General features: G+C 42.0%; 2 protein-coding genes across 26 annotated transcripts in view; one reads left to right on the top strand and one right to left on the bottom strand.

Moving 5' to 3' along the window:
- LOC135494256 (disks large homolog 4-like) overlaps positions 1 to 21,741 on the bottom strand; it is a 148,402-nt gene that overhangs the window by 66,356 nt on the left and 60,305 nt on the right. For 20 of the 21 annotated variants that reach the window (XM_064782130.1, XM_064782125.1, XM_064782127.1 and 17 more), the window contains one exon: positions 10,012 to 10,047. In XM_064782130.1, coding sequence (XP_064638200.1) covers positions 10,012 to 10,047 — 36 coding nt within the window. Of the gene's footprint in view, positions 1 to 10,011; positions 10,048 to 12,340; positions 12,594 to 21,741 lie in introns of those variants that run through there. The other variant, XM_064782147.1, reaches the window with a different exon arrangement.
- Positions 370 to 10,669, top strand: LOC135494257 (uncharacterized). Of its 5 annotated transcripts, none has more exons than XM_064782152.1 (2): positions 370 to 505; positions 1,317 to 4,929. In XM_064782152.1, exon 2 carries the CDS (start codon positions 1,337 to 1,339, stop codon positions 3,527 to 3,529), a length of 2,193 nt encoding a protein of 730 aa, XP_064638222.1. In that variant the 5' UTR covers positions 370 to 505; positions 1,317 to 1,336; the 3' UTR covers positions 3,530 to 4,929. The 5 variants fall into 5 exon arrangements, with proteins under 5 accessions (XP_064638222.1, XP_064638219.1, XP_064638218.1 ...); XM_064782149.1 differs by lacking the exon at positions 1,317 to 4,929 and adding an exon at positions 6,134 to 10,669 and having other exon boundaries at positions 383 to 505; XM_064782148.1 differs by lacking the exons at positions 370 to 505; positions 1,317 to 4,929 and adding exons at positions 5,207 to 5,329; positions 6,134 to 10,669.

Here is a 21,741-nt window from a genome sequence, read left to right as displayed (position 1 = left end):
GCGAATTTGGGCCATCTAGCTTGATGGGACAAATTCGCCCGGCAATTTGTACCGGCAATGGATTGCCGAACAAATTTGTCACGGCAATGTGGTGGTGTACGTGCAATTGGTCCACAAATATTTCATGGTGTATGCGCAACTTATGTCACCAAGAACAGCACCATGGCACACTTCCATAGAGAACATGCATATTCAAAACTCAAAAGACTTTAGTCATTATCTTTTATCAAGTGATATCTCATTCATATTTCATGCAATGCCTGAGCATGCATGAGCATGCCCTACATCATATCTATTCATGTGACCTCATTCCATTATGTTCAGTATTGATGTTTCCTGGTAGACATTCCTCGAATCCCTTCAATAGTTGAGCTTCCTTAATGACCACAGTAGGTGTAGTCTGAACAGAAACAATGCGTTCTTTGAAGTAGAAATTACAGCATCCGTCTGCCCGATTTCTCCATTATTTGATATACACATGCCAGTGGAGGTATAGAGCCTAAAGGTAAGCAGGTCATCAGTCAAAGCAATGGGTTGGATAGATACAAACACCAATATTGTTTGGCCGACACTGACGACTTGAACAAGGAAACACCACGGGACTGGTTGGCATGCATTGAGAAGAAGATGAAGTAGGTCTCACCAGTTAGTGGGAACAAGGTCGACTTCATTTGTCCCTTCGTTAAATATTGGTTTTTTGATCGACCCATTTCCAAGGATGTGACGAACTGGCCTATCCTTTTCCAAATTCTATGCACTGTATGGCATGCTCTTAGTTTCAATGTGACCTTGGGACGGAGTCAACACCCCAGTATGACCTATTTGACAAATATATGTCCAGTCGGCAGGGCGAGGTTTGGCCTTTTCCTGCGAGTGCCAATTTCCTAATTGGTACATGTTCTGGGCTGCATTACGACAAAAAGCTGTGATGGCCGAGGTACTGTTTTGGCAATAAGCCCACAAAGTAAATACATATCAGGAAACAGTTTAGGTACGCCATGCATCACGTGTCAGGGGCCCATAGGGTCCATCGCAATCAGGGGTCCGCTGCCCAGGCCAGTGTGATGATAGATATCGTTTCCGTAATGGAAAGAAACAAGGTTGCATTGCCCTAAAAACTCTGAATTTGGCCAAAACAAGCCGTGAAAAAGTTGTGTAACCTGTTGACATACATGAGTGCCGTCTATGAATACTGAGCAGAACTAAATTAATGATGTCTGAAAGGTGCTTGGGCAGTTTAAAGAGGCATTGGTCTCTCATCGCCGTACAGCAACTAACGCGCTCAAATGGTTAATGATGTCACTGATTAATTTCAGGTTCAACAAACAACCTGAAGATGGCGTCACAAGCTCCAGACGTCACATCGACCTGTCTGATATGTTTTGAGACAAGACCCCTGAAGATAGTAGGGAACTGCAAACACAGCTTCTGCACGGAATGCCTGTCAACTGTCCTTGATAGCCTTGAAAGTGAAAGTGAGGTGTTCGCCTGTCCGTCTTGTAAAGTTGAGTGTCCACGACCTTGGGATGGTGTGAATGGAATGGTGGATTTCACAGGGAATATGGTAGATGCGGTAGATGCCGACACGGAACATGCGGTTGTACCTGAGGAAGATGAAAAAGAACGCCAAGGACAAGAAACGATTGAGAATGCCGCAGGTGATGTCATATGTGATCTTTGTGATTACAAGCAGAAGAAAGTGCCAGCAGTCAATATCTGTTCAGAGTGTGACAATCTGAACATCTGCAAAGACTGCTCTCATGCCCATGGTATGAATAAGGCCACCAAAGAACATATCTTGACATCATTACTGTCGAAAAGGCGAGGTAAAGCACCTTTGTGCAAAATGCACCACAAACTACTCATTCGTTTTTGTCTAACCTGCAAGGAACCAGTGTGTAAGATTTGTGTCTCGCTTGATCATGGTGATCATGACAGTGAACAACTTGCAGACACCATCCGGGCAAATATCGATGTTCTGACGGGAACCCTCAGACAAACGGAGGTAAAGTTGAAGAAGATGCAAGAACTTCAGAAAGAGCTGACTCTCCTGAAAGATTTGACACCAGTCGTTGACCAGCAGGACACATTGATCAAAGAAATTGAGGACCACGCTCAGAAGTGCATCGACCAGATCGTCAAATGGAAGGAGGACTTGAAAAAACAAGTCAAAATGGACTACAAAATTGTCAGGGACATTCCCGAGTGTTTGGAGAAGGTAAGAGGAGTGGTTCAGCGACTCCAGTCACTGATTAACGGAGCATCTCAATTGCTATCCAAGACTGAGCATAATCCAGTGTACCTTGATCGAGTTAAAGAAATTCAGCAGAGTTTGGAAGCCACTGCAACAGCTGGGGATGATGCTGAAGGAAGTGAATTTCGAAATCAACTTATGAATCTGAACTCACAGAACCACAGTTTTACCCCAGCAGTTGGACAAACTTGTTGCGGACAAATAAGCAAATCTTGTCAAGAATTTCAACCAGAGGAAATTTTTCACCATAAGATGCAGGTCGTCTCAAAGGAGATGTTCATTCCATGCGTTGCTGTCCTAGGTCCAAAGTATTATGCGGTCGCTCATCCAGTAAAACCTGACCAACCAGCAGAGGCAATTGACATCTACGAGTTCCCAGGGACACTAAAAAATACACTTAGAGATCACGTCCCTCCGCTGTATGATATGTCTGCCACCCCTGATGGTAAAATTGCTGTCCTCTCTGATGGTACAGGGGATGAAACCTCCAGTGTCAAGTTGTTTGATCCTGAGATTGGCTACATCAGCTCCACACGGGACATCCATTTTACTAAACCTCGGTCACTCGGAGTTACCTTGAAGAGTGAGTATGTCATCCTTAGTAAACAGTCAGTAGAAAAACCTGCAACTGATAATGTTGTGGATAAAGATGGGGTCGCTGAAATACCTGTGATTGATGATGAGGCAAATGGACCGATCACCACTGTGGATAAAGATAGGGATGCAGAAAAACTTGCAACTGCATGTGCTGATGATGATGACGAAGATGTCGATGATGACGAAGATGACGAAGATTTTCAGTTGCAGATGACCATTGTGGATAAAGATGGAGTTGTGAAACATAACCATCCTCTGACTGATCAAGGCGTTGATGATACCAAATGTTACACCAGGATAACTTGTGGTGGAAAGTTCATCTTTGTAAATGGATACTATAACGTTTCTGTCTATGAGATACACGACACCGGACTACAGAGAATAACAACTTGTCCTCCAAAAGGCAGTGCCATGGGAAATGTGATGGACATATCAGCAACAATGTGGGACAATCTCTTTCTAACTGATGTTAGTGGTGCAGAAGGGGAAGAAATTGATTATGTTTATCTGAATCGTCTCCAGGATAAAGAAAACAAATTGGAATGGAAAGAGTTTGATTATTATGAGATTGCACACATGAACGTTAGAGGAGCAGACAATGAAGCCAGGGTTTCCACAAGAGATGGTCACATAGTTGTCATGTCACACGGTCAGACAATTAAAGTGTTCAAGTGGTGATAGCTGATGCTATCAACGATAGGGTTCCATGCCAGATTAGCCCTCATGATGTCACCTTGGACTTCATTGGATCAGTTATTACTGTGAACCTTGAGATGTTTGCGACTACAGTAGAGCTTCCCTGATAAGGGCGCCTAGTTCGTAAACAGTCATCAGTGCCGGTGTTTTTGAGCGTTTCCATTTTATTATTTGGGAAGTGTTTCCTATCATTGTTTGGGAAGGATACAATAGGTGTCTCCAGCTGGATTTTGTTTGAAACCCGGAGTGGAATACGGGGAACAACCAAAAACGTTACACCGGCATGACAATTAGACGCATCCTTCTTTTATTGCATAAAATCTTTGTTGGTGCTGTCACAATTGAGATATAAGTGTAGTACTTTTATGAAAAAACATCCCCATGTAAAAAATGTAGAGTTAAAATCTCTCCTGCTAATGCGCGCTGACAGGTACAAGCCAAAGTGCAATGGCCGTGCCGGAGATATCTATAGATGATCTGGAGATAAGTGCATTAATACCACACAAACCAATCAACTGTACCAATGTCGATTTCTTGGCTCCACGGAGATAGTGGGAGCATGGGTACGCATCTAACATGTGTTACTCTAGTGTATGTTTGTAGGTCAAATCTAAAAGTTTGATCCCCTCACAAAGCAGGCATTTGTTTCACTTCGGAAATACACTCACACAGTGGGACTGAGTGTATTTCAGGAATGACAGAAAGGCCTTCAATAGGAGGATGAAGTTTGACACGAATTGTATCATACACAGGCTAAGGTTCATAGAATCTATGATGGTCTGTGGTAGAATCTATGATGATTAACACAAACTATGCTTTATTCAGGATCCCATCATAGATTCTATGATGGTCTGTGGTAGAATCTATGACCTGTGACCATTATCGCTGCGATGAGCGTGAAAAAGATCCCTTGTCTGCATATATAGCGAGTAGTCGCTGGATTTGATGTGGAATGCAGAATATACACCGTATGTAGAGCAGGTGTTCTGAGGCCGTCGTGGGGAAGATAAAAAACCAACATAATCTATAGCCGCACGTACACCACCTGAAAATGGACCACAAATCTTGGTTCGCGAACCAATGCCGCAGCATCGAAAATCCAACAAGCGCGTACACCAGCGCTGCAGCTAGTTATAAAATCCGGCAACAGATGGCGCGCAAACAATAAGCAGAAAGCGCCATTTCGAAAGTGCCGCCTGTCGTCCAACCATCTAACTAGCTAATTGCCGATCCATTAGCGCATACACCACGACAAAGCAGAGCTTTTAACCAGCCGGGCGAATTTGGGCCATCTAGCTTGATGGGACAAATTCGCCCGGCAATTTGTACCGGCAATGGATTGCCGAACAAATTTGTCGCGGCAATGTGGTGGTGTACGTGCAATTGGTCCACAAATATTTCATGGTGTATGCGCAACTTATGTCACCAAGAACAGCACCATGGCACACTTCCATAGAGAACATGCATATTCAAAACTCAAAAGACTTTAGTCATTATCTTTTATCAAGTGATATCTCATTCATATTTCATGCAATGCCTGAGCATGCCTGAGCATGCCCTACATCATATCTATTCATGTGACCTCATTCCATTATGTTCAGTATTGATGTTTCCTGGTAGACATTCCTCGAATCCCTTCAATAGTTGAGCTTCCTTAATGACCACAGTAGGTGTAGTCTGAACAGAAACAATGCGTTCTTTGAAGTAGAAATTAGAGCATCCGTCTGACCAATTTCTCCATTATTTGATATACACATGCCAATGGAGGTATAGAGCCTAAAGGTAAGCAGGTCACCAGTCAAAGCAATGGGTTGGATAGATACAAACACCAATATTGTTTGGCCGACACTGACGACTTGAACAAGGAAACACCACGGGACTGGTTGGCATGCATTGAGAAGAAGATGAAGTAGGTCTCACCAGTTAGTGGGAACAAGGTCGACTTCATTTGTCCCTTCGTTAAATATTGGTTTTTTGATCGACCCATTTCCAAGGATGTGACGAACTGGCCTATCCTTTTCCAAATTCTATGCACTGTATGGCATGCTCTTAGTTTCAATGTGACCTTGGGACTGAGTCAACACCCCAGTATGACCTATTTGACAAATATATGTCCAGTCGGCAGGGCGAGGTTTGGCCTTTTCCTGCGAGTGCCAATTTCCTAATTGGTACATGTTCTGGGCTGCATTACGACAAAAAGCTGTGATGGCCGAGGTACTGTTTTGGCAATAAGCCCACAAAGTAAATACATATCAGGGAACAGTTTAGTCATGCCATGCATCACGTGTCAGGGGCCCACAGGGTCCATCGCAATCAGGGGTCCACTTCACAGGCCAGTGTGATGGTAGATATCGTTTCCGTAATGGAAAGAAACAAGGTTGCATTGCCCTAAAAACTCTGAATTTGGCCAAAACAAGCCGTGAAAAAGTTGTGTAACCTGTTGACATACATGAGTGCCGTCTATGAATACTGAGCAGAACTAAATTAACGATGTCTGGGAGGTGCTTGGGCAGTTTTAGAGGCATTGGTCTCTCATCGCCGTACAGCAACTAACGCGCTCAAATGGTTAATTATGTCACTGTTTAGTTTCAGGTTCAACAAACAACCTGAAGATGGCGTCACAAGCTCAAGACGTCACATCGACCTGTCTGATATGTTTTGAGACAAGACCCCTGAAGATAGTAGCGAACTGCAAACACAGCTTCTGCACGGAATGCCTGTCAACTGTCCTTGATAGCCTTGAAAGTGGAAGTGAGGTGTTCGCCTGTCCGTCTTGTAAAGTTGAGTGTCCACGACCTTGGGATGGTGTGAATGGAATGGTGGATTTCACAGGGAATATGGTAGATGCGGTAGACACCGACACGGAACGTGCGGTTGTACCTGAGGAAGATGAAAAAGAACGCCAAGAACAAGAAACGATTGAGAATGCCGCAGGTGATGTCATATGTGATCTTTGTGATTACAGGCAGAAGAAAGTGCCAGCAGTCAATATCTGTTCAGAGTGTGACAATCTGAACATCTGCAAAGACTGCTCTCATGCCCATGGTATGAATAAGGCCACCAAAAAACATATCTTGACATCATTACTGTCGAAAAGGCAAGGTAAAGTACCTTTGTGCAAAATGCACCACAAACTACTCATTCGTTTTTGTCTAACCTGCAAGGAACCAGTGTGTAAGATTTGTGTCTTGCTTGATCATGGTGATCATGACAGTGAACGACTTGCAGAAACCATCTGGTCAAAGGCAGAGGAGGTCAGGGTCATTCTGGAAGCGCACGGGGTACAGAGGAAAGACTTGCAACAACTTCAGAAGGAGTTAACTCTGCTGAACACCAAGGCACCATTGGTTGACAAGCGGGCCATCCTGATCAAAGAAATCGAGGACCACGCACAGATGTGCATTGACCAGATCATCACATGGAAAGAGCACTTGAAGAAACAAGTCCAAGTTGATTACAAACTTATCCAGCACATTCCTGTTGGTTTGGAGAGGGTCTCAAAGATGGTTCAGAAGCTGGACAGGTCGATCGACATGGCAGCTCACTTGCTATCAGAGATCGAGGAGCACCCTGTGTACCTTGAAAAACTACTATCAGTCTCAGTCCAACAAGAATTGCAAGCCATTCCGCAGACAGAACATGGCACTGAGGAAAAGAAATATCAGAATCGGCTCTCGAAATTAAACTCAGATAACTACTTCTTCTGCCCAAAGACTGTCCAGCCTAGTTATGGAAATATAGAGAAAACTCCGGAGATGACTGGTTTTGAACCAAAGGAAATCTTCCGTCATGAAATGCAGGTCGTTTCAGAGGACATGGGCATTCCATGTGTTGCTGTCCTTAGCCAAAAGTATTATGCTGTCGCTCATCCAGTAAAACCTGACCAACCAGCAGAGGCAATTGACATCTACGAGTTTCCAGGGACACTGAAAAATACACTTAGAGATCACGTCCCTCCGCTGTATGATATGTCTGCCGACCCTGATGGTAAAATTGCTGTCCTCTCTGATGGTACAGGGGGTGAAACCTCCAGTGTCAAGTTGTTTGATCCTGAGACTGGCTACATCAGCTCCACACGGGACATCCATCTTACTAAACCTCGGTCACTCGGAGTTACCTTGCAGAATGAGTATGTTATCCTTAGTCAACAGTCAGTAGAAAAACCTGCAACTGATAATGCTGTAGATAAAGATGGGGTCGCTGAAATACCTGTGATTGATGATGAGGCAAATGGACCGATCACCACTGTGGATAAAGATAGGGATGCAGAAAAACTTGCAACTGCATGTGCTGATGATGATGACGAAGATGACGATGATGACGAAGATGACGAAGATTTTCAGTTGCAGATGACCATTGTGGATAAAGATGGAGTTGTGAAACATAACCATCCTCTGACTGATCAAGGGGTTGATGATGCCAAATTTTGCACCAGGATAACTTGTGGTGGGAAGTTCATCTTTGTAAATGGATACTATAACGTTTCTGTCTATGAGATACAGGACACCGGACTACAGAGAATAACAACTTGTCCTCCAAAAGGCAGTGCCATGGGAACTGCGATGGACATATCAGCAACAATGTGGGACAATCTCTTTCTAATTGATTTTATTGGTGCAGAAGGGGAAACAATTGAATGTGTTTATCTGAATCGTCTCCAGGATAAAGAAAACAAATTGGAATGGAAAGAGTTGGATTGTAAGAGAGCACACGAGAACGTTAGAGGAGCAGACAATGAAGCCAGGGTTTCCACAAGAGATGGTCACATAGTTGTCATGTCACACGGTCAGACAATTAAAGTGTTCAAGTGCTGATAGCTGATACTATCAAAGATAGGGTTCCATGCCAGATTAGCCCTCATGATGTCACCTTGGAATTCATTGGATCGGTTGTTACTGTGAACCTTGAGATGTTTGCGACTTCAGTAGAACTTCCCTGATAAGGGCGCCTAAGTCGCAAACAGTCATCAGTGCCGGTGTTTTTGAGTGTTTCCATTTGATTATTTGGGAAGTGTTTCCTATCATTGTTTGGGAAGGCTACAATAGGTGTCTCCAGCTGGATTTTGTTTGAAACTCGGAGTGGAATACGGGGAACAACCAAAAACGTTACACCGGCATGACAATTAGACGAATCCTTCTTTTATTGCATAAAATCTTTGTTGGTGCTGTCACAATTGAGATATAAGTGTAGTACTTTTATGAAAAAACATCCCCATGTAAAAAATGTAGAGTTAAAATCTCTCCCGCTAATGCGCGCTGACAGGTACAAGCCAAAGTGCAATGGCCATGCCGGAGATATCTATAGATGATCTGGAAATAAGTGCATTAATACCACACAAACCAATCAACTGTACCAATGTCGATTTCTTGGCTCCACGGAGATAGTGGGAGCATGGGTACGCATCTAACATGTGTTACTCTAGTGTATGTTTGTAGGTCAAATCTAAAAGTTTGATCCCCTCACATAGCAGGCATTTGTTTCACTTCGGAAATACACTCACACAGTGGGACTGAGTGTATTTCAGGAATGATAGAAAGGCCTTCAATAGGAGGATGAAGGTTGACACGAATTGTATCATTCACAGGCTAAGGTTCATAGAATCTGTGATGGTCTGTGGTAGAATCTATGATGATTAACACAAACTATGCTTTATATAGGATCCAATGAACGTTTTATGAAAATGGGTCATCATAGCAAGTACAGTTTGACACTATTCAGCCCCGTACCAAAATTGCAAGTTGACCGGTTCCAAATTGTCCCACTAGGGCAACTTTGACTTCTCTTGACCAATCGTATCCAATACTCAAATCTGAGACAAGACCACTAATGAATATTCATAGGTTGGAGGGTCGAGGCCTATCAATTAGACGAGTGCATGTTTTTAACTCTCAAGTACATATTTCGAGAGGTATTGAAAAAATATTTGCTGTGGCAAGTCTACAGATATAAAGAAATTATTTGATGAAAAAATTAATTTCGAATTTTGCTAATTTGGTAATAGGGGGCGTGTTTTGAGTTTTTTCTGCCAGTTGGCTGAAAAGAGTGGAAATATCAAAGTCTGTCTAATTTGTCGATTATAAAAAAATTTCCGTGGTCAATCACCAGTTTATTTTTCACCATTTACTTGCCCGACTGTCCGGAATAACATAATCTAAATTTCAGATTCACAACACCACGCGTTATTTGATGCGTCGCGGTCAAACATTGACAATTTAACTGCTAAAAGGCTTAAAAAATCAATTGTGGTCTTGTCTCTGACCAATCGTATCCAATACTCAAATCTCACGCAATCACATACATGTAACACCTGATTTGCCCTAGTGAGAAGGCAGGGAACCAATTGATCTGTAGTAACAAGAGGTCCACGGGCCAGCTGCCTAGCGCTCAGCTGAATGTAGAGATGCTCAGGTTTCTTTCCAGGGAACCAATCAATATGTCATAAAAACGTTTAAATGTAAACTTACGTATCTCGCCGCTGCTTCTGCTGCTGCCGCCTGTTGCTAGAATGAGAAATTAAAAGATTTGTAAACACTTTGTGACAATATTTATCATTCATCATTCGTTTCTAAACATTTGATTGTACAATGAAAATTCAGCAAGAAATCTTGATTTTTGATCGCTGTCAGAATATCTTAGTTATACACTCTCCTCCATAAATGACAGCTTTACTATCTAAAATCATTACGAAATTCTGACAGCTGTCTAATTTCCTTTCGTGGTCTTCTCTGGTCATTGCTTGAGGCAAGTTTGATTTCACGACTGGAATCTGAAAAGTAGGCCAAAAGAACAATGCCATACATGATATTTTGCTACATCGAATATGTATCTTGCAAACATTCTATAAACTTACAACCGGCTGAAAATATGTTTGTGAAAAATTTGCCTCCATAGCAAAACTAGGCAATCTATATTCAACCAAGTTAGGAGCCACCGCCAACGAATGTAAAAAATCAAAGGAACTAACCAAACTCTCAAGCCACAACACAATTACTGAACATGTTTTCTGGTCTTTGAGGAAGAAAATTGCCTACAGCTTTTAGAGTTGTAATCACTTTGTTGCTTTTATGTACCGCTTCGCCTGCATTCTGTAATAACATGCTGTATTGGGTAATAAAATCTTTGTTTCACAGCGGAGAATTTGGAAGCGTTATGATTTTAATATAATCGATATATTGAGTTTGTGAGCATGCTGCAACCTTTGAGTCCTAGACGTCAGTGCATTATGTTGCTGGTTTTGCAATTACTGTAAAATCAGTCAGGTGCCGCTCTGACTACTTGGATGGCACCAGCCTTGCAATGAAGAATACCACAAAATGAATGGTGCGCCAGCTGTGAAGTTGCTCCATCTCCTCACTTATTTTAGTCATTTTGGGTCAGTTTGAGTTCAGACCCAATAGAACAAGCTGAATACAGGACAACTTGGAATCTGGACAAGTCCACATGAGTACCAAGTAGTTTCAATTAACACGAGGAAAATTTGGACGGCAATCGGATTTGATCGATTTGGTCATCGTGTTTTTTGTTGTTGTCGTGTGAAATTGAAAACTCAGTACCAAGCCATTGCTCTACATAGCTGAACTACCCAGCTAGTTTTACCAATTAACCTCCTCAAGTAACTGTGAAGGATGGCAGAATTAGTATACCACAGCGAGAATTTAGCATGCAACTTGGAAAGTTAGCAGCTGGTTCCATGCACAGTTTTATAGATCTCTGGATATTGACTACTGAGTGCAATAGCAGAGGAAATGTACACCCGCATTTACGCTACGCTGCTACCAGGGTGAGTTGGTACGTGAAAAGGTACACTGGACCTATCATCAATAGAATTACTTTCGATGTTTTCCCATCCTAACTAAACCAGCATTTTCTACGCATTTAAAAGGTTCCTCTGCAGCAAGTGTAAATGCGAGGCTGCTTATCTGATTGAACCGGGTTCATGTTTGTGGTCGGTACTTGAGTGAAGAATTCAGTGGAAGTATTCGAGCCTGGCTTATAGAACTGGAAGCCTTGGCCAGCGCAGAACAACAGGTTCTACAGCTAGAAATCTGCCCACATCATGAAGAAGTATTGTGGCTTCATTTAGTTGGCAGTTCCAGCCGCTGTGACAAGGAGAAGGTCGCAGTGGCTTTCGTCATCAAACATTGGAAACAGAAAATGAAAACACTGCCATCACTACCCCATCTTCTGCAACTTGAATTTGGAAGCTTTTCCCCCACAAAATTATATCAACAGAAGCTGTATCACTCTAAAGATTTCATTTACGGGAGAACCTCTCTATTAAGGACACCCTAGAGACTGACAGCTGCTGTCCTTAATAGAGATGTTTCCTGATTAGAGAGGTCAAATTGAATAGAAACAACCAATTTGTGTCCGAAACTAGTGCCCTTAATAGAGAGGGTGTCCTCAATAGAGAGGTGTTTGCTAAGGGAGGTTCCAAAGCACTCCGTTTCCATTGCAAAACACTCTTGAAGTTATTTGACTTGAGGTTGTGAAGATAGAAATTCAAATCTAAGCTTTTATGTTACATTTTCCAATGCATATTTTTATCAACAAAACCTTATCATCAGACTCTCCATCACAGATTATCTTCTTCCGATTGTTGTTATCAAATTCTCCGGGTGAAAAAGAACAGGTTGCTCTGACCCCCTGTCCCCTCCCGACGAAAAAGCAACTACAGGCTTGTTTAAACATGTTTGACAAGCAGATTCCAAACCAAATAGAGAATTCATGCCAATTAGGAACTTTAACGTTGGGGCGCATGACCAACAATTTTTCATGCAAACATCTTCATACCTTTTCCTTTTCTTTCTGATGACTCCTGTGTTGAGCTTGCACCAGAGCTTGTGCCTGAGCCTGCTGCGCACGACGATGTAATCTCGGAGAACTGCACGACGAACTCGCAGAGGGCGGTCGATTCGAGCGATAATTGACAACTTGGTTCAACATGATAAGGGTTCCATACCTTGCCTACTCGTATCCAAACGGGAATCCTGTTGGCTGAACCCCTGAATGACCTTTTCCAACTCTTACCAAGAAGCCAGACCCACGTCCAGAATTTCCTCTACCTGTTTGGCATAACACACGGCAGATTCTACTCGACTTAGAACTGGTTTCCCAGGTACAAACGATTAGCCCACCTGAATATGTGAAACTGGCGTACAGCCAGTTACAAAATGCAGAAACCTCGGTAAAAGAAAATCTTGGAAGAAAATAATAAACATAGAGCGGAGAAAGTTGGTAACAACTTGCTCCCAGGAACGCTTAGAGTACAAATACATGTTGCAGCCGGACAGCTTGGCAGTTGTAGGGAGTAAATTATCTGTGTGTATATTACTGTTAACCGGGTAATATTCTCGAAGCCAATATCTCGTAAATTTTGCTAAATTTTTTTTGGTAAAGTCTTTTACACTATTCCGACTCCACTGCCAAAAGGACAGTGTGTGGTGCAGCAGAAACCACGAAGTTATGACAGCTCCTGACTGACTTCACAGTAAGAGCTGTAAAAGACTCGCTGGGTACTTCCACCATGAAGTAATGACAGCTCCTGGCTGACTTTACAGAAAGAGCTGGAAAAGACTGGCAAGCATCTCCCCAACTGAAGTATTGCCTAGTAACGCTACCTAGCTGATGCAGCGAGATGGAGGTGGCTCCTGACCGACTTTACAGTATAGCTGGAGAAGACTGGCAAGCGTCTCCCCAACTAAAGTATTGCAGAGTAACCCTACCCAGCTGATGCGGTGAGATTGAGATCTCCAGATTTCATCGGGTGTAAAGGAGAAGTCTGAGTAGAAATTCCAAGAACACAAGCCAATTCATACAGTCAGACACAAAAATATAGTTGTGTACATAGGGCATACCTTACAACTTAACACTTCCACACCCAAAACACTAACTGCATATGCAAAAGGAAAGGAGAAGCTGTATTAGACTTCCAACCTGCTACTTGATGAAGAATAGAGAGGAATACTGCCCAAAGGACACCACCCACACCACAAAGCTCTATGGTGGACCCCTTGAGGACAGCTGACATCATTACCAAAAACGAACTGACTGTCCAGCTTGAATCTCAAAACTTCCGAATGAAGAGGAAGAAGAAGAACAAGCTGCACAAGAATTCCAACTCAAAATATACCCCAACTTCCTTGGACGCCCTGTATAACTCTTCCAATCGAATCAATCACTCATGCCGGCAATCTGATTTCTGCCTCAGCTGACAATATTTCATCAACAGTCCCGTCATCTCCACGCCTTTCAACGCCACCACAACAAACACGATGAAATTGCTCTCCTACTTTACCTCCAACAATAGGAGATTGATAACGGCACCTGGTTCCTCTGATGATGGCAATCAAGGTGTCTGGCGGTGAACATGGCGCCGTTGGGAATGAGAATGAGTCGTATGAGAATGACCAAACATAAACATAAAACGTCCCTGCAAAGGAGCAATTTTCGTTCCAGTAATCTGTGATACTTATCGCTGCGATGAGCAATAAAGAGAGTGAGTTGATCTGCCATGTTAGTATGCAGACATAACATGATCATGAACTTTCTCTAGGCCTGTTAACACTTGCCACTGTGACATCAGACACACATGATGTGAACATGAACATCCGAGAAGTGGACAAAATCAAATGAGCATATCAGACATTTACATAAAAACATGGCAGACATGACTGATTGTCTCATTTGTCCCAGTGCTGCCATCTTTAAGATGGCCAGGTACCAATCTCGGATCCAATTGCACGGGCCTACCTCTATACTTAACTCCATAGCTACATTCACAATTTTTTTGAAATTCGGGTAGCATTGGCTAATGTTTTGCATTCAGTTGGCTAACATTAGCACTGTAAGCTTATTTATAAGTTTTTATGTAATACGATATCAACTGGTGATTAAGTAAGATGATTTCACACAGAGATAACAACCAAATCAAAGAACCAACTGTGATAAGGCGAGTGGCTCTACCTGATATCGGTTTGTGGAACTAAATACACCTGGCAGGACCCATATGACCATCCATGAGCATGAATGTATAGGACTGAAAAGCCTGTAAGACTTGGGTAAAAGGTATTTTTAAAGTTGTCTGCATCTGCAAACTGTGCGTGATATAATGCTGAAAATGCGGGATATTGATGATAGATACTTAATCTGATAGATGTTAAGTAAAATTTTTATATCAATGCTCATTTGGCAGTAATTCTTCAAAATATCACGAAAATGATATTCCCTCTCAATCAACTAGACTTTGATGTTTTCACCCCAAATCTTGGTTCAGTACTCAGACTGACATTGTCTTCCATGTCATCAAGAAAATTTTGTAGATGGTCAAAATTTTCAAGATGGCCTCCAGGCGGCCATCTTGAAAATTAAACAAAGTCAGATTGCAACCAAATTTCATGTGATTGTATATCTATGTACTCTCTACAATATCCTTGGGCCTTGAGTGCCATTCATTGGTCTTGCGAGGGGGGAGGGGGCAGAGATAAAATGGCTTAGCAGCCATGTTCAAACCTCCAGAATGAATTCTACCAAGTTCTTTTTTTCTGATTCAATCCATTTCGAGTGCATTTTTCATCAGATAAAACTCAATTAGTCATTGAAGATAACTGTGTGTGATAGCATGCACATGAAAATCGATTTCAAACCATCAAACTCGATCGCCTGATGTCGAAATTAAGCCTGGTATAAAAAAAGTTTGACGGATACACTCGACTTCTTTGCCCAGTTTGTAGAATGCCGTCATTGGCGAGGAATTTTTTTATATGGCTCTCTCATTTCGATCCATTAGCATTTGAATGCAACTGGACAACCAATGGTTGGTAAGGTGTAGGGTGGGTGTGGGGAGGGGACTGGTCCAGGAGGGAGGAATTCGATATTTTTTGCAATGTTACAAAATTTCTCCAACAGGAAGTCGTTTAAACTGAACATTATCAGCCAGGAACTTTCCAGTGAAGGAGGCACACAAAGAAAGCAAAGGTATTGCGTGCACCCTACCTCAATAGCACCCATACTCCCCGCCCCCAACTCGGGCAGTCCAGGGGATGGGAACATTCTCGGCACCGTATAACAATCTAACTCCGTAACTCCATGGTAATTCCACGAAGAAGAACTCCGACAGAAAAATAACGGGCGTTTTCGAAATCTTGGTGACGTCAGATACGACGTCACGTGAATGTTAGAGTACATAGTCCTTGTGACCACATTAACCTTCGGTTTGTGGCGTTGCTCAGTAAGTGTGCGATTTCGGTCACCGCGGCCGAGCCCCTTCGTATCAATGGCGGCATGATCGACCATAAAATGCATCTTGGGATAGGAAAAATCTCCGCTATGTTTAATTATGTAATAACGACTCGTGTTATTCTATATAAAGAATGTTCATTAACTCCCTGTGGAGTGTGGTTCGATATTCCTATATGCTATAATCACCAAAGACACTTCTGACCCAATCATTAAAAGTCTTGGCTTATAAAATTCTGACTCTGATCAGGGTTTTTTTCATGTTTTTTTGCAAAGTTTCTGATTCTTTTTAAACCAGTTTTAACTTTTTGTCAATGTTTATAACCATAATGCTCTTCCTTATCCCATCTGACCTGGAAAACGAAAAGGGCTATCATCAATCAAAAAGACCAGAAATTCGTAAGCTCCACGGTAATATCTAACAGGTCAGAATTGATTTATTCCACAGAATCCAAAATCCTGAAAGAACTGTAAATCAGAACGACAAATTCATATTTGCGATACAAGATATAAAAGAATGAAAATCTTCAATATCTCCGCAAGAAGATCCAATTAATCTTCCATTTTTTCCCAAAACAACGGTGAATCTTCAAAAGAATCCAGTGCACCGATTTCAAAGCTTTTACTCCAGGTTTTCGGTACATGCGTCGGAATATAGGGTCCAGAGAATTTTACGCGAAGAATGTGAGAGTATTCTTCCCTAATCTCCTAATTAGTTTTCTGTTAATTAATGAAAGACAGATACACTTTGATAGTCCGTACATCTTATCTTAATCAACCAGATCGATATCATATCTAATACATTTCCACAATGAGAAGAAAAGAAAATGCAATGCATTATCACATGTCAATGTACATGCGAAAGGTTCTTGTTAAGTTGGAACAGAGTGCAAAAGCATGACAGATATTGTTCATAGTAACTTGATCAATAGCTACAATGCATTAACTACTGTAAATGTAAATAAACATCGGTTCATATCAGATGGGACAAACCAAAGATGGTTTCAAGAGGGCAAGAACCAAGTATACATTTCATTATCAGCATCAATGTGTAACGATTTACGTTCAAGTTAACTTGGAATTTGATTATTAGTAGTTGATATTTCTGGCGAGTTATTTAGGAATTGACGGAAGACCCAAGAGAAGGGATTGACTGGACTGGAAGAAGGACTGACTTCGGAAATTGGATAGATCAAGCGGAAGTTCTATGTAAAGAGAACAACTGATAATTACTCTGTTTCACTATCAAGGCAATCTTGGTAATTTTGACTAGGGCTATTTTCAGTTCACCTTCACCGACTGGTCGTAAAATTTTAACAAGGAAGTGACCCTACCAAGCACTGAAAGTACTGGTAGTGCTTTCACACCTGGAATGTCATTGCCCGAGAACCACCACCCTCTACTTCCCGATGCCACAAGCAACCCTACCTCATTCCTTTCATAGTCCTAAAAACAGACATACATGTTGCCAAACCCCCATTCCCACAATTGGTAATTACACCCAACTAATTTCAAAGTCTGCAACAAAACTCCATCAATCTCTCAACAACCTCATTTCAGAGTATGTTGCCATGCCAACAACTGTCACAAAGTTCCCATTACCATGGCAATTATAATCACAAATAAGCCTCAAGACACCTATACGTCTTTCAGTCCCCATTTATAGCGGACCTAATCTTTTTCGCCCAAGAACTCCCCGGTGTAAATCCGGACTGATATGCGATATCTTACAGAAACCTCCTTGCCACAACAACGAAGCCAAGATTATAAATTTCAAAATTAAGAATAATGAGACATCGGAATGTGTTCCATTAACAGATTTTTGAGGCTTCATTATAAAGTTGACAAGTTTGCCTTGAACATGGTTCCACTGATCAAATTTTATTACAAATGTGCATTAGAGAACCCTGGTTACTTTGGTAACTTTTCAACCTGCATGCGTCACTTGATATTTCTGCCATCTGTGGTGTTGATTCAAAGTCCTAAAGACAGTCTACGAAGCCAGTCAGCCTGTCATGTGGCATTTGGCTCCCCACAATACTGCGGCCCACTGAATTCCCAAACTGAGACCTGCTATACAATGGACACCATCAGAGAGAGCATGTCAGTTCATTATAATCATAGCTTATAAATCATCCTGAATACGGTGATCACATTGTTCTGGGGTAGCAACAATCGGCAAGAAGAGGGGCGGAAGAGGACGTTTGAGCATCATTGATCCACACGAACGGGTGGGGGATAAAGACCCTTTAACTTGTTAAACTGATGAGGTGTAAAACATTGGTAGTCAAGATGGCAAAAGACAAAACTCTCACCAGATAAAGCAGGCACTCATGACCCTCGCCATCAATATTACAGTCACATTCCACCCAAACAAATAAAACTTTCATGTTATAGCCTAAAGAAATTGATCGACTGCGAGTCATTTCTGGACGGCTCATAGATACCAACAACTCTTGGGAAAGATTGCGATTCTGAATGGTCCACTCGAAAATACGATTGGATGATGAGGGCGCACTCTTTAGTCCGATCATGTCTGTTTTGTTGTACGATTGTGACAGTGGCTTTCAACACCGAGAAAGCAAGGCCGTACGCTATAAAGATTCCAGCGTGTTAGCCGTATTAGCCTATTCATAACGATCAGGCGATGATTGCAGCGGGCTTCCTGAATCTCAATGCAGACAGATGCGTTCATTGTCAGCATTACTAATGCTTCAAGCGTAATGTGGTGATCTGATATTTTTGCATAAGGAGCTCTTTATTCGGCTGTAGAATCGACAAGCTGTGAAAATGGCAATTGCAGCTGCGGCCGTTTTTATCGCAGTAACATGCAATAATTATCACATGTCACAGTGACGACTGATTCAAGTTGCAGGTACCATTGATGACCCCTGCAGACATTAGACGTTTGTCGTAAGTGATAAGTTCCACACATTCCTGTGATAAAATTGCTTCAGCGTAGTTTGGACTTCACCTCAGGGGAAGAAAACAAACCAAAGACTGGAATAGGTGATGAAACAATTACGGATCAAAAACGTGTCAGACACATCCAGCCTGAATCAAAAACATCAGATCTCATACTTCTGAGTGAAGCAACTCTCCAACAGACCACCACACGAGCATTAACGTATGTTAAAGTGTGCACTACCAGCTTCCACGCTGATACCACCAAACAGTTAATCCCACTCTTGGGTCACAGTAACCTTCACCCAACCCCCCTATATCATCCCCATCCTAATCTCTGTATCACAATGTCAGCCTCCCTGACAGACTAAAGTCCACACTTGTCGGGTAAACAGCAATAGAACATTTATTTTGCTTCGATTCGGACGCTTGTTTACTTGCGCTGTTATCGTGTTTGACTACGCTCAAATCAATGCGCCCAAAAACACCGATATGATGGAAAGAAGATGGCTGCTGTTGACGATTCAGACTTCGAATCAAGATAGGCAAGATATATCTGAGAGTCCCGATATCCGCCTGCCACTTCAAATCTTATCACATCCGCAACCAACATGTGACCGGCCATATCACATCTGCATCTGTTCTGGCCACATTTAGAGAAGGTTTGGGTTGGGATGCATCCATGTTAAATGGTTCGATTCGTTAGCAAGAACATGAACAAGGTATTGTAGTTTTCGGAATTCGAAAATGATGATCGGGAAGGCCATTTCGCCGCTGCGATTTGACAAGAACTTGGTGCAGTTGCAGCTCAGTTGGGGTCTATATAAAACGATTTCCCATGATTTCTAGCGTGTGGTATCTGGCTTCAAGGTGTTACCACTGAAATAAGTCACCAATGCCATTTCATCAAAGCTTGGAACAAAGAACATATTTGGTCCAAGTAACCAAGCATCGCTGAACAAACCAATTTACCCCACAGTACATAAAATATTGATATTAATGGGCACATTTCAAGGCTAACTATGATATCACAACCATAGTCTGTCACGATCCACAGGATACATATAGCACTTGATCTGTTGTTGGTATGCTGAGGCACTACTCACATCATCTACGATTCATTTGATTCTCTCATGCCCAATATACCACTGATGACGTTTTGAAAGGTGGACAAGGTCACCAAAGGGTTGCTGCTGGTTCATATCCCCGAAGGTTTATGTTAACATTGTGGGTTTATCATCCGATAACTGGAGGGGTTATCATCTGACTTCACGCTTTGACCTTGGCACTGCCCGATAGCAACAACATAGAATGCTATCATACGCCTTCACGGCATAACCCTGGTCAATCCTGTATCTTCAGCAGAATTCAGATAAGCTACTCAATCAGCAATTCTGACTGGTACCCATTCATACAAGGTGCTTGAGTAGAGAAAGTTCGACTAAGAGACCAGCCAAGAGTTTCACGCGGACTGCCACCCAAAAAACTCTTATTTTTAAAAGTGTATATGAAAGGTTGGGGTCGATGTCTTCTTCAAATGGTCAGCCAGACAGCTGGACCACATGCATAGGATGAAGAAATGAAGACTCACCAGCATTCTGCTTCGTCTTCGTTTGCGGTGAATTGCCAACTTTCTACACGAACCGCAAAATTCGTGGGGGATTTCATCAAAGCGTTTTGCACGTAAACGCATCTTGTCCAACTCAATTATTCACCATACTGACGACAAGGCAGTAGGAATATGGAAATAATCAGATGATTATCTACGTACCGTTTAGTAATTTATCGCTAGGCATCAGAAATTACGACGTTGCTGTGAATATGACATGCAAATATAGTTGATACAAATTGGCACAAAAAAAGCAACGAGCAATTTTGCCTGGTGGATGATTAGATGTTATCAACATCCAACGGCAGTGCTTATATTCCCTCCTTTATTCGAAAGACCAATGGGGATATCAACACTGGTCGAAGGCAACACCATCAGCCCCTTATTAGTGTTTTTACTAGACGCTTTTCTACCTCTCTTAGCTAGCAAACCAGAGTAAAGCCACAGTAGTGAACCACGCAAATTGTAGTTCTCGATTATTCAATTGCCTAAAGGGTTAAAATAAATCCCATAATTTGATTTCCGATGCACGCGCTATGTGTCATCCATTGATGCCGCACCTGAGGTCTGTCTCGTGGGTCGCGTTAACAAGCAACTCTGGATGAAGACTCTGCAGAGAAGAAGGTGCATTAAAGCCCTACGCCATTTGTTAAAAATTTGAAATTTGTAACTGAATCTGAAGATTTCTAATCTAATTATATAGAAATAAGTCTAAGTGCACCAGAATAGGCAAGCTTTCCATCGCATTAACCTCAAATAACCCCACTGGCCTCTTGAGTGACCGCCTCTCACCTCGAGAGGATGGTTGCTCACCATAAGTGCGGTCCGATATTAGGAATCCTAAGCTGACCTAAGCCGAGTGGCTTGAAAGTGATGGTGTTTATAAGTAAGAAGTGTCATAATCTCATAACACTATGGGCTGAAGCATTGGCTGTGAATGTCTTTAGAAACTGTTAGTGCGAGGAAAGAATATTCATGAAAAAACCTTGATACTAAAACAAAGCAAGAAAGCTAAATGTTCATTTCATGATAAAAGGAGAACGTTTTGCTGGTGTATCACTATAAAGGCTTTGAGATAGAGGACAGAAAGCAGATATCCAGGCATTTCTGATAGTATGAAGTTGGTGCAGAAGTAATTGCCCTTGGTGAGGACGACAGAGCTACGTCCTTGTTAAGTACAAGGCCATTCCAAACCATTTCAACAAGAACTCAACAAATTGGATTTTATGAGACAAGAGCCTCTTGTGATACACAGAAGATAAAATATGAAAAACATGTATAAATGTTTAAGTGTTATAGTGTCATGATATTGAAAATGTTGAGGAGTTATTAAATATTTGATGCAACATTCGATAGAAATGAACCTCAGAGAATGACAGGCCAGGCCAGAATCTTAAAGTGTCGTTTTTGATATCTTAGCATAAGGCAGCTTCATTGTGATACA

This window comes from Lineus longissimus, chromosome 10 (genome assembly GCF_910592395.1).
Source record: "Lineus longissimus chromosome 10, tnLinLong1.2, whole genome shotgun sequence".
Classification (NCBI taxonomy): domain Eukaryota; kingdom Metazoa; phylum Nemertea; class Pilidiophora; order Heteronemertea; family Lineidae; genus Lineus; species Lineus longissimus.
The sequence above is the reverse complement of the archived record's forward strand: the minus strand, read 5'-3'. Positions and strand labels throughout refer to the sequence as shown.

Coding starts and splice junctions, on each gene's coding strand:
- LOC135494257 (XM_064782149.1), top strand. CDS start 6,160: ATGGCGTCACAAGCTCAAGACGTCACATCGACCTGTCTGATATGTTTT.